The 13,227-nt window shown below is 42.9% G+C and overlaps 1 protein-coding gene across 1 annotated transcript in view; it reads left to right on the top strand.

Annotated features, from left to right (window-relative positions):
- The window catches only part of RASGRP3 (RAS guanyl releasing protein 3 (calcium and DAG-regulated)), a gene marked incomplete at its 5' end in the record, with an annotated part of 9,720 nt that extends 2,774 nt beyond the window's left edge, over nt 1-6,946 (top strand). Inside the window, 5 exons of the mRNA XM_009864662.1 lie at nt 536-683; nt 3,803-3,839; nt 4,956-5,081; nt 5,613-5,977; nt 6,480-6,946. Of these exons, the coding sequence (XP_009862964.1) occupies nt 536-683; nt 3,803-3,839; nt 4,956-5,081; nt 5,613-5,977; nt 6,480-6,488 (685 nt within the window). The remainder of the gene's footprint in view (nt 1-535; nt 684-3,802; nt 3,840-4,955; nt 5,082-5,612; nt 5,978-6,479) is intronic.
- Nucleotides 6,947-13,227: the final 6,281 nt, after the last annotated feature.

Below are 13,227 nucleotides of genomic sequence, written 5' to 3'. Positions count from 1 at the left end.
TGCTGGGGTGGAGTGAAAAACCCCTAAATTACTGTTAAATTACAGTGGCCGGACCAGGCCTTAGACTGATGAAACAAATAGATTGTATACAGGACAGTGAAATGAGTGTATGTAGCAGAGAGAGAGTAACAAATATTCTAGAAGCTGTATATAATATATATTTCCTATCCAGCGGGACTTGATAAGTCTTGTTGTCCAGCATCTTTTTGGTGTCAAGGCTGGTGGTCAGCCAGGGCATAACCTGCTTGGTCTGTCTGAGCAGTTAAGTTCCTCCACTTAATGGCCTGGTCTGTGCTCTGATACCATGAGCATGGAGAAATCAAGTTCAGTAAGTTCAGTGTTTGCTGTTTAATGAAGGGTAAGGACCATACAGGCTCTAAGGTGGTGTTGTTTTTTTCTGCCAAGGCTGTTGGAGCTCTGTCAAAGAATGTGCTTTGTGCTGCGTGATTTGTGCAATGAGAAAATCCCGAACTGTTCAGTGCAGTGGGCAGTGACAGATCTGATCTACTTTTTTTTTTTTGCTCTCCCCTAACAGAGATGGTCTTATAAGCAAAGAAGAAATGATGGCTTACTTTCTGAGAGCTAAATCACAGTTCCAGTGTAAAATGGGACCAGGGTTTATTCACAACTTTCAGGAGATGACCTATCTTAAACCAACTTTCTGTGAGCACTGTGCAGGATTTGTAAGTATATTTTTAATAATAGTATATCTGGAATACAATTTTTTACCTTTTTCATGCAGACAGGGTGAAACTGGCTTCATGTGTTGCTGAATTCTCTTGGCCAATTATCACACGGCGTTCAGAAGCACAAAACATTTACTCATGTTGTAGCTGTTCTATCCAGTTTTGTTTTAGCGGTTCCAGAGTACTGGCACTTGTAAGAATTACTGTTGCAGAGGGGAGAAAAATAAAATTATGTTAGCTAAAGGATATTAGAGACTATATGAATGGTTTTACTTAGTTTATCTTAAGTTCTTTAATTTGGCTTGATTTCCCGTGTAAACAAGCTCAAGGGAAAATGGGTGCCTGGAACAGAGGATGTAGATGAAGCAAAAGCTGTTCTTTCTCAGGAAATTGCACATGGTAACATAACTATATTCATAATTCTCTGAAAGACCATAACAACCTTAATCCTTTCTCTATTGAATTAACAGATCTTCTAATTTGGTCAAGAAATCAAAAGTGCTTCCAGCAGTTCTCTACAATAAGAATTGGTTTAGTTCATTTGTTGAGGTTTTTTAAATCTGCTTTTTCTTTCAGCCATATTACCAGATGCCACTTACTAGAGTGCTCTGTACATAACTTGGCTACATTGATTGGCTTTGTGGATATTTGCGTTGCTTGTAAGCCTCCCCCAACTTTTCTGCTTCAAATCATGTATAGTAAAGAAAAATAATTACTATGATTTAAAAGTTGCTTTAGTGCTGAAGTCAAATGTCCACATTTAGACAGATAAAGCAATAAGGGCAGAGGGCCATGCTCTCTGCTAACACATGGGCCGTGTACAGGGTGTAAACTCAGACTGTCATCCCTGCTCTCCAGCATAGATCTGCCTCTGCTATTGGTGGCAGTGTCCAGCTTGTATTACATGAACTTTTTCACTAAGTAATATTTCTTTGTGGTTGAAAGTAACAATAAGAGCACTGTGACATGCAAAACCTTTCAAAGAGCCTCCTTTCAAACCAGCTCTGGTGTTTCTGCTTTGTCCATGCTCCCGTGTACTGCTCACTTCTTTTGTGACCTGTTGCTCTCGTTCAGATGCTCATGGTCCCCGGTGCAACCACTGATCAAGGCCACGGGCAAGAAGGAATTCCACCTATTTCTGCTAGAACAGCAAAAGCCTCGGAGGCAACGTGGTTGATGCTGATTCAGGAGTGTGCTGGCAGGCTCTTGAGCTGACAGTTCCAGCAGACTGATGGGGCAGGGGCAGTCACTGGCCTGAGCCTATTGTTTCAGGCTGCCTGCAGCCTTGGGAAGACGTCATTGCATTCGTGACACTCGGTTCATGTTTGGAAGGCTTCCACAGCAGAGTGAGGCCTGAGGACTGCCCTGCAATGCCCTCTCTAGCAGATATTTTTCTCCTGCATCAGTTTGCTGATTGGCCATTGTTGGATTTTTCACGTCTCCCTGATTACATCCAGTGCAGGAATACAAATGAGTAAGGGGTTGTACAGGAAATGGAAATACGGTCATTTTTCCTGTCAAGTCACTGAAGTCGTTGGCATTGTCCTGTGGATGAGTCGGGCTGATAGGACAGGAACCAGCAACAAAATCTGCTGCGTATTTGTTCTGCATTTCAATGCTGCTCATCCATGGGTGGAAACCTAATTTCAAACTGATGCACTGATTCACAGTCAAAATAATGTGTACTGGCAGTGCAGCAGGATGAATTGATATGACAGTGCAATGTATTAAGTGTAAAATACCTGTTACGAAACTGATACGAACTTTAAAAGTCAAGCTAAAACCTAACGCCATTAAGCACCATGAAATTGATATGCCTATGGCCAACCACAGCTATGTCCGACAGCTTGAGTTGCACAGGGTGGCAGGGTAGGTGATTGGCCATCCCACTGAATTTATAATCTGAATTTGCACAGATCCTCTTACCTTGGAGCTGGCTCAAGCCAGCTTTGCAGTAAAGCCGTGTCAGACAGCTTTGAAGCTTTAGGTCAGAATTCATGACATGGCACTTCAGCTAAGCTTTCACTGCTGTGTGGCACCACAACAGTGGTGCCAAAGCTGAGGAGGAGGAAGGTGAGGCAAAAGCTCTGCAGTGGGAACATAATAATCCATGTCTCTTCTGGTGATTCTGGCAAAGAGACATGGGGAAAAAAGTCAAATGCATTCACTGTGCATATGTACAGCACTAGCAGGAAAAGAGCAGGTGGCAGCTTTCTGCTGTTGTCCCTTCTGTTCTTTCATTCACTGTTCTTCCACCTTGTCTAATGTATTTTGCTTTCTCCAAGCCCCCATTTTTTCCTTGCAAATTCTTTTGTGCATTTTTTTCCCCCAGAATCTTCTTGGGCTATTTATTTTACTCTTTCATTTGTACGCTGAGTGTTCTCCAGCCCTGTAGATATAGCACTTCTGACTGTATAGATAACAATTTGCTAGGGAATTTTCCTATTTCTAAGCAAACTTGCTCGTGTTCCAGTGAAAGCTTCCCAAAAGTGGGAGCACACCCACTGACTCCTGGAACCTTAGCATTTGGTTGTTATGTACATCAGTAGCTTCTGGGAGAAAGCAAAGATGGAATCTAGTGGCTTTTCTGCCTGTTTCAGTCTCCAGCTTTTTTTAATGGAAGAAGTCATGTAGACAAATCAGATTGTTATGTTTAGGTGTGTTTGGGACCAGTATTGGAACCAAGAACCTGATTTTTATCCCAAATGGTGTTTTCTTCTACTGTGTTTGAATGGCATGGGTCATCCATGCATCTGGAGAATGGATGTACACTAGAAGCAAACCTGTAGATAACATCAAGTGGGCCCAGAAGCAGAATGTGCTCTACTGGTATCAGTAAGCTTGATATGATGGCAATTTTTCACCTGTTCCTGGAAGCAAATGTCATCTGTGTCTCTCCTTCTCTGGTAGTCCCACTGTTAAGTGGTAGAAATAAGGGGGGAAGTCACACAAGTCTTATCACAATTAGAGGGGGAGGTCTGCCTAACAGGAAGGGTGTTAAGAGCAGTTGTATCCTGTTTGTGCTTTTGTAGCCATTGGTACTTCCTCATTGTGACCTTGTTTTCCTTCCAACTTTCTTTTCTGATTCCTTGACATTCTTTTGTCTTTCTTTGCAGCTCTGGGGTATAATCAAACAAGGCTACAAATGCAAAGGTAAATAACTATTTCATAGAATTTTCAAGCTATAGGTGGTGGGGCTTAGCACAAGTAGGCCAACTGTAATTTTTACTAAAATGGCATCTGTTCTTCCAAATTTTGCTTCTGCACTTGGTGACTCCTGGTATGCTATGAAGGCTCACTGCATTAGGGATCATAGCACCCAGTAGGAACATAGATTCTGTGATTAAATGTCCAAAGCAATCACTATCTCCATGTAGTGTCACTTTCTACCAGCAAAGACCTTGCGTCTTGAAAAACCAAGTGTCCTCATTGTAACAATGAGACTTCCTGAAATATATGTCCTGAGACTTGGGGTCAGGAAAAGGTCTGGGGGCAATGCTGTCTGTCATGTACATCCGCATGCCCGTAGTGAATCCTAACTGGCCTTGCAATGCAAGAGTGGCTGAGCTAGAAATGGAGAAATATTTAATGCCTAGACTGCCCAGCAGATCTCATTGCAAAATCTTCTCCAGATGTTCAACTTCAAATAAATAAATAAATAAATAAATCGATCCTAAAGCTCTTCCAGCCCTCTCTGTTGCTTTCATAAAATGCTTAATTTCTTATGCACCATACTGAGCAGGTCAGACCAAGAATGACATTATCATAGTCCTCATTGGATTTAAAGTCCTGGACCTATTTATTTCTCAAGCAGCCCAGCTCTGGCTGAAGGGCACTGTTGACTTTCACAGTTGTAGTCACATCTCAGTTATTCACAGGGGAACATTCACACTGGGGCTACAAAGTCGGATTTATATGCTCTCTTTTCTCATAGTCTTACACTGGCTTCCACGTGGAGGGTGAGGAACAGGCAGTATTGTTTCCAATCCATTCTGTGGTGGAGCAAAAGCTTTATGTATGACATAAAGGATCATACCAGTACTTCCAGGTCTCTTCCTTGAGACTAATTTCTGATGAAAATATCATCCCTCTTCTTCCCTTCTGCTGCCAGATTTGTATTAATGGCTGCCATGGAATGCTCTTCACACCTTCTGTCAAAGTATTTGTTCCTTCAAGGTCTCTCCTGGTATCTGTCTGCTAATAGCCCTGAGGGATTATGAGATAGCTGTGGCTTTCCTTTTGGCCACTTGACAATTCTTTTCTTTACAGATTGCGGTGCCAACTGTCATAAGCAATGCAGAGACCTGCTTGTGCTGGCATGCAGGAAATTTTCCAGAGGAACCTCAGTTGGCAGCAATCACGGCTCTCTGCCTAGCAGTCCATCTCTGCCTCCAGGTGAGAGCACTTTTCTTCCTGTTTTAAACTCTTAAATTTTCTGAAATCCTCTTTAATGGCCAGAGTCCTTGCTGCCATTTTTTTTTTCTCCCTTGTATCAACACAGAGAGCAGCACATGTACTTTCTGCTGCACTGTGGCTTGGGTTCAGCATTCAGATTACCACATCCCTTTCTGCAGCAATGCCCTTAGCCTCCTGCTTGAGGCTCCCTACCCTCTATACTGCCCCTATCCCAGCTGAAAAGAAATAAAACTATAATTAGGGAAATTGTACTTCTCCTTATAAGCCACTTAGGGACAGGGGTTGAGAGACATAGGGTACAACTCCAGGTCTGTCTTATCCCCTCAGGTGCAGGGAGAAGGAAATGTGTGCATACAAGGCCAGAATCAGTTTCCAAGCACCATATGGATATTGCTAATTATGACACTGCTTCATATAGGTGGTTACCTAACCCCCTTCCCCAAGCTTAAGCTATCTTTCTGTAAAGATCTTGAAGCAGAATATTTAAAATAATTCCACCCTCTCTTTCAGTCCAAGATGAAGTATTTGAATTTCCCAGTGTTGCTGCGGAACACCAGGACCTTGATGGCAGAGCTATCACCCTCGTCACTGGCTCTTCACGGAAAATTTCGGTGCGGCTGCAGAGGGCAACCACCAGCCAAGCGACACAGACAGAACCACTCTGGCACGAACCAGGCTGGAATGATTCAGGTTCCCATACCTTCCCCAAAATGAAGTCCAAGTTCCACGGCAAGGCTGGGAAGAACAAAGGTTTCGCAAAATGGGAGAACGAAAAGCCCAACATGCAGGCTGATATAGAGCTAGAAGCTGAGGCCCCACAACACATGCAGGATCACAATGGAATTGAAACCCTCCTAGAAAGACAAGAATCTGAGGTGAGTTGCAGAAGCGAAGACAGTTTAAAATCTGTTAGAGTCTGAGGTCTCATAAGGTTATTTTAAGAATTTCAGCATGCTTTTTCATTCAAATTTGTCATTGCTTCTTGCACAAGAGTTACTTTAAGAAGAATGCCAGATCACCTATAAATACCTATTTTCTGCACTGCAGGGTGCACTTTGTAACACTGTAACGGGGGGTTTGGCTCTTGGTGTCAGCATTACTTTCAGGAATTGGGCACTTTTCTTTTTGAAAATCATTAAAACGGTCTTGTAGATACCTGGCCAAAGTCTGTGCTGTTGTACACTTGAAATGCACAGTTCAGGGCTTCACACTTGATTCACAAGAACTAACATTCTGATAAATGTACGAGTCCAGGCTAGGGAGACATACTGGTCTGATTTCTGTTGCCGTCCCCCATGAAGTTTATACTTCCAAAGCCTTATGCTTTCATTCACCAGATTTTCTAGCATGTGTGTCCCTATTTTCTTTTCATTACAGGACAGCTGATTGCTCATCCTGAAGCACAGAGAAACAGAGGTGACAACTGAAATACAGCAAGTGTGGATGGACTGTCACAGACCACATTTGGCCATGAGAAGTTTTCCTATACCTCGTACTTTTAAATTCAACTGTTGCCCTCTTTTCTTAGCTGAAAGGTGTTATAAAGCACTATTTATTTTCTCATGAGTAAGCCATTTGGATGAACATTGCATGGATACACAGACTGGATCTCTGTGCTCAGTGTTTTCTCTTGTATGACTTTTGTGGAAACTTCCTCTACATGCCCGTGAGGATATATTTGGCCTCCTTTAAATATACTGCATCATTTTGGTATGTCTGCCAGCAACAACAATGGTGAGGACAGAAGCCAAGCATCTAAGTTTGATCGATAACACTCCTTTTCCAGAGGCTTGTAATGATCTTTTAAGGAAAGAAATAAGTGTGTCTGTTGATTAAATCTCAAACAAAAACCTTTCACAAAGTCCTCTATGCCGAAATTCTTTGCACAGCTGGGATTTTGAATTTTGACCATGTTTACATTGCTACAGTGAGTCTATTGGTGTTCAGCACAGTCATACCAGTTCCCAGACTGGGAATCCTTCAAACAGGCAGCACGTGGCTGAGACTGAAGGTATTCCAAGACACTATGTGTTTGTCTGGTTACACTGCAACAGCAAGGGGTCGTGTCTGCTAGCACTGATTATGGTAAAACTAGCATGTAATAAACACCTTAGTTTTAAGTGTGTGTGTCTGTATAAATGTGTACGCAATTTTTTTCTGTTAGCAACCTGTACGTGTTAAGACTAAATGTACTACAGAGAACCTCCAAATTAGGAGTTTGCTACGATCTATCACCTGAACCAGTAATGGCCTGAGAAGCAGGTTTGAAGTGGCATTTCTCAGAAGCATTAATGTTACTTAAGGAACACAGCCCTCACCTGGAAAAAGAGAGAAAAACCAACCAAACCAACGTAAAGGTCAAACTGAAACATGCATTCTAAACTGGCATGCATATATTCTTCTTATTATCTCATCTCCTCACAAAAACATATGTGAGGAACACACGCGCTGTATTAAAGCAACCCAATTATGAGATTCCCTACAATATTCAAGTTAATGCACTCTTCATCAAGTTACAAGCCCTCAAAACCAGCGAGTAATTTCATAGGCCTAAGCAAAACTGACCGCGGTACTCCTCCATGGTAATTTGATTGTAATCTGCACTGCAACTGCACAATGCCTGCTCAGGTTTGCATTTTGAATCCTGCAGGTTTCCTCTGTTTTCCAACACAACTAGTAATGACAGTAAATCAGGGAAGATGGGAGAAAAAAAAATTTACATGTTCTTACATTTTCAAACTCAAGAGAAATAAACACTGCAGAGAGCACTGATTTCCAACCTAGGATGAAGGCCAGAAGCATCCTTCACTCTTGCTGCTGTGGGCAAAGAATAAGGATTAGCAAAAATAAGGTTTTGATTTCCTGTGGTGGGTCAGGTGACAGGTCACAACAGGCTGACCACACAACTACCGTTACAGCATACGGCTTGCACACAATGAAAATGATGTGGTGGAGAATTTGAATTGAGAAATATGGCTATGATCCAGGCTGTTGATGGATCTGTTGAGATAAGCCTTTTAATGCTTTATAAATGAAACATTTGTGTGCAACTCCATTCTTAACATCATGTAAGAGCTTTAATCAGCACTCAGGCTGTAGACTTCAGGCCATGTCTTGCAGGATTTAAAAGTTAGTGGTAGCTCTTGCTCTGAAGGGTACCTGCTTTCCTCTTTCTGTCAGGCCCACAAACCACACCTCTCCTCATTTCATTGTTGGACAGGAGTTTCTTGCACATAATCTTATCTTCTCACTTACCTACTCCCCAAAACATGTTTCTTTCCCAAGTTGTTTAAAAGGGTAGGTGCTCCAGCTTCTGCAAAGGAAAAACATTTCAAGGACACGGTTTTTTCCAAGTGCACTGTTACCACGGCATAGACTCACATTTAAGCAAGAAAAGAGATGCCTGCTACAGAAGCAGTTCCCGCTTTCTGTGGGACTGTTCTGTTAGCAATCAGCCTCCCTAAATTTCAACCCATTCTAGAGATTTCATCCATACATCTCTTGCAAGCCTGGTGGCTTTAGTCAGTTAAATGCTTACCTCAGTGGGAGTCCCAGATGATTGAGCATAGACTGCACCCTCATGCAGCTGATCCTTCTAAGCAAAACTTTACGGCATCCAAGGAGAAGGACTCGTGTTTTAGGTGAAAATTTCAAGTGCCTGCTCCTGAAGGAAATCCTTTACTTCAGGGCATTTCAAGAAGGGCAGCATTGAAAGTGTGTTGCTGGCAGTAATGTTCAGCACCATTAGAAAACTTGAGAAAAAAAAGACACTGAATAGAAATAGAGCTAGGCTTTTTTTGTTGTTTGAGGTTTGTTTTTTGGGGTTTTTTTACACACACACTCCCACAAACACACACACCCGCCTCCTCAAAAGGAATAGACTCATCACAAACAGTGTAATAATTTAAAAGCATTACAAGGCTGTTTGCAACAGAACACTGATCTTCAAGTTCCACAGCAAGCACCTGAGTGGGGACAACTAACGGCATAAACAAGTGTTTTGAGAAGTTAGTATGAGCTCTTCACCTTGGAGGAGCCCTGAACACATTAAAGGAAAAAAATCTTTCTCTCTCCTTACTTCAAGTTGACATATTTTTCTGAACAGGGGTAAGACTTTGCCTCACCTCACAAAAACTATTTTAGTTCCCCCATCTAGACAAAGCAACAAAGAATTTCTTGTTCACCTCCCCTAGCTTAGCAAAGTGCATCGACCAGCACAGTTGCTGACTGAGCGATGTGCCTCTGCTTGTCTTAGTGCAATTCTGCCTGCTAGAAGGAGAGAGATTCCAGGAGAGAATCCAGAAGTATCATAATGACAAGAGTACTGGATTAATGAGGTAGCTGAAGCGAGACACAATCTTAAGCGATGCTGGATTCTCCCACCACACTCATTCTTCCCTGTCTCAGGATCTTTTAAGAAACTAGGAGTAAAAGGAGGGGTTATTTAAAAAAAAAAAAACACAAAAATCCCAAACAACAAAACCCAACAAACCAACAAACAAACACACCACACAGTGGAAAGGATGATTATGTCAAATTTCATTGACAGCCTGATCTGCAAATGCCAAAGACTACAAGCAATAAGCATAGGTGAAAAATGTTAAGTGCTTGGATAGAGCCTGTAAGAGATTGACTGATTGAGCCAAACCCACTAGGATTTTCTGTGCTTGTGTAAAACTTCTGCAAAGGCTCATGTTGCAAATAAGGGAGCTTCAGCCTTGCTGTCAACTTTATGAAGTAGCCCTGAGTGCTACACAGAGTCCAAGTGACATCTGGCTCTGAGTGAAATGCAAAATCAGGTTTGAATTGCAGCTCTCTGCTCTAAACCTCCTCAGAGTCTTGCCCTCCTCTGCCTTCCCAGTTTTTGGGCTTCAGAATACTCATCTCAGCTTCACAGAGAAACACCTTCCTAGACAGAAGCTACCTTCTCAGAGGCACTCTCCTCAGGCAGGTGAAGTCTGAGGAAGGGGTCAGTAACAGGCTTGCTGACCACAGCTGGTCTGAAGCATGGATTTTCTCCACCTGCGAAAGGTGAGCTATTTTCCTTTCAGTAAAGAAGAAGATAAAAAGCTGAGCTGCTGAGCAAGTTTAGGGACAGCTGCTGTCTGAAATTATACATTTTCCAAAGTAGAGTGGACTGGCTGCTCTCACCTTTGTGGACTGCTGCTCAGGGACTCCTCTGTGGCAGCCGAAGTGAAAGCATGCCCTAATGCAGCCTCCAAGTTCTTCCTCACCTGAAGCCTGAAAGCCTTATGCTGAGACAGCTTGAACAGCCACAGGAGGATGCTAGCAGCCTGGGACACTAGCTCCAGAGGCTTTAGACACCTGTACGGGAAAGAGCTGCATGTGAAGGATCCTAGACACAGGTTGGGGGAGGGGAAAAGGACCATAAATAGCAGACAGATGGGGACTAAGCATGAGAAGAAGCATAGTAAGAGCTCTCCCTCTCTACGTGACAACAAGAATGGAAGGGGATCCCAATAGAGAGCCCAAGTAGAGAGGAAAGGAAGGAAGGAAGGAAGGAGATCTGGACGCAGATTGCATGGAGACACAAGAGGCAGGAGAAACAAGGGCTTGTTGTTTCATGACTGTCGTAGCCAAAAAAACTCTAACCAAGGTTTGCTTCATTCAGCATCAGCCTGCTAACTGATGGGCCTCTGCACAGCACAAAGAATAGCTCCAAGTACTTCCCAAGAGAGTCTTGACAACAGACTTGGCCCACTCAGGGACACTGGAGAAACAGATGTAATGTTGGAACAAGTTTTTGAGTTATCAGCATTGATCTGAACTGCATTTTCAAAATACGCACTGCAGCCAACAGGCTATACTCATTGGAAAATCTGTGTGCTGAACAAAGTGCTGTTTATAGCTGCTGACAATCTAGTCCTAGGAGACAGAAAAACTATTAGCAAAAAGCTGCCACTGGGGCAGTATGAAATTTAGCCAAAAAGTCTGCTTTTTCCATGAGTTAAGCTAATGCCGGAAAGTTTAGAGAGTCCTTATCAACTTCATCTCTGCTTCATGTGTGAAAACGAGTTACGACCTTCCACCTGCCCACAGCACAGGCAGACTCCCTCTTTCTTTGGTTTTACAATAGTGTTTTCCTACTTTTTGTACTTGTTTTTCTCTCCTTTGTTGTGAGAAAGACCCACGTGGACAAGAGGGGAAATTACTGGACAATAAAGGGGAAACAGTGACACTGACAGCACTCAGAGCTGTAAAAAGCATAAGGTAAACACAAAGAAAAAATATTTTTTTCCCTTCTACCTTTGTTTGTTAAGTCATTAGAGGTGTAACTTATTTTCAGCCAAAGAGGGGAGAAGGCAATGTTTACGGCTGGCAATAGCACTTGCTTTTTCAGTTTGTGTCCCTTCAAAAAGACAAAACCTGAAACAAACGAGCACATGAGTACTTTGAGAGCCTACACAGGGGAAACAGAAGTTCACATCCACCTCAGTGTACTGTGCTCCGGTCACGGCAGCGGTGTGACTCTGGGTATGCTGGAGGCTGATAAAGCAAGCTTGCCGTTTAGCATGAGCCAGCTTGTTTGGGACTGCTAAAACATAATCAACACCTTAAAAATTCATACATATTTCTGTAGCATCCCTGTTGTCCAAGGAAAAATCAAAACTTCAGACAGGAAGCAGGATCACAAGCCTGACAGTCTTTGGCAGCAATAACAGTGAGACTCTCTACAGAAGTCCTCAATATAACCAAGTGTGATGAGCTGATGGTTGAGGGCTTTTGTGTGCTGACCTTCATTAACCTCACAGGGAGCTTACCAACTTCTAGTTACTTTAACAACCCAGACGAGCCTTTGGGACACCCAAAAATAGTCGTCAGACCTTAAGAGAATCCTTTGACTCGCCACTTCAGCACAGTTTGATTTTAATTTCCGAGGTGGATAACTTGTTACAGAAAATACTCTTACACCACAGGACTTTGCAAGCTTCAACCACTTCTCGTAATTATCTACTACCATGAACCTTGCTTCCCTTAGAATCATAGAACATTTTCAGCTGGAAGAGACCTTCCAGGTCATCAAGTCCAACCTTTTTCTAGCCCTACCAACACCCATAAACCATGTCCCTCAGCACAACACCTCCCCATCCCTTAAACCCCTCCAGCAATAGCAACTCAACCACCCCCCTGGGCAGCCTGTTCCAATGGCTGACAACCCTTTCAGTGAAGAAATTCTTACTAATATCCAACCTGAACCTACCCTGGCACAACTTCAGGCCATTTCCTTGTCCTGTCTTCCCAGTTCTATCTTAGGTACTTGACTGGTACATGTCTAGTTACTAATTAGGCCGGAGGTTGGTTGAGGCACTTGCCACTTTCATTAATTCAGATGCAAACAGCAGTTTAATGGAGACACATACTCAAAAGCCCCACATTAAAAGAGGTTACCTACATGCTCTAGCTGAAAAGTCTAACCCGCAGCTAGAAGAACTCCTCGGGGCCACCAGCCATAATGGCACATCAGGATGAAACCTCCCGCTCCAGGGGTTTCAGAGAAGCAGAGGAATCTCACCAAGCGAGCTAGCAATTACCAGCCAACACCAATCCTAAAGACGACAAACTGCTCAGGGAACAGCTACAAGCAAGAAGGTTTCCTGAGGTGAGTGATACATGGTGAAAGGTCAGCTTGATGCCCTTCCCCTTGTTGCATTACTGTTTAAATTTTTATCCATTCCATCCAAGGAAAACCCAATTATGACCACAGTGCACGCAGAGCACGGTATTCTAAGTAATGCACTAAAGTGCCTGATGTGGGAAGCAAGTGTGTCCCCTGCCACCCATACTAATTTTACTGCACAATGACGCTTATGAAAGGCTTTCTAATAGGTGGAATGGAAGGGCAATATAAGTGAAACCTTTAGGAAACAAAGCTTGCTAGAGAAAAAAAAAAGGCAGATGGAAAAAATCCAACATGTCTAAAGCTTGTGAAAGATGACTGACAAGAACAACCCTGCTTAAGAACACCACTGTTCTCCTGTATAAATGCTTGCTTACTTAATTGCTTTTGATCATGATGCTTAATGAAATCAAGCATGTATGGCCAATCTATCGCAAGCCTAACCATCTCCATAACCCACCTCTCTGCTCCCAGCTAAGAGATTCC

Source organism: Apaloderma vittatum, unplaced genomic scaffold (genome assembly GCF_000703405.1).
Source record: "Apaloderma vittatum isolate BGI_N311 unplaced genomic scaffold, ASM70340v1 scaffold24232, whole genome shotgun sequence".
Taxonomy (NCBI): domain Eukaryota; kingdom Metazoa; phylum Chordata; class Aves; order Trogoniformes; family Trogonidae; genus Apaloderma; species Apaloderma vittatum.
The sequence above is the reverse complement of the archived record's forward strand: the minus strand, read 5'-3'. Positions and strand labels throughout refer to the sequence as shown.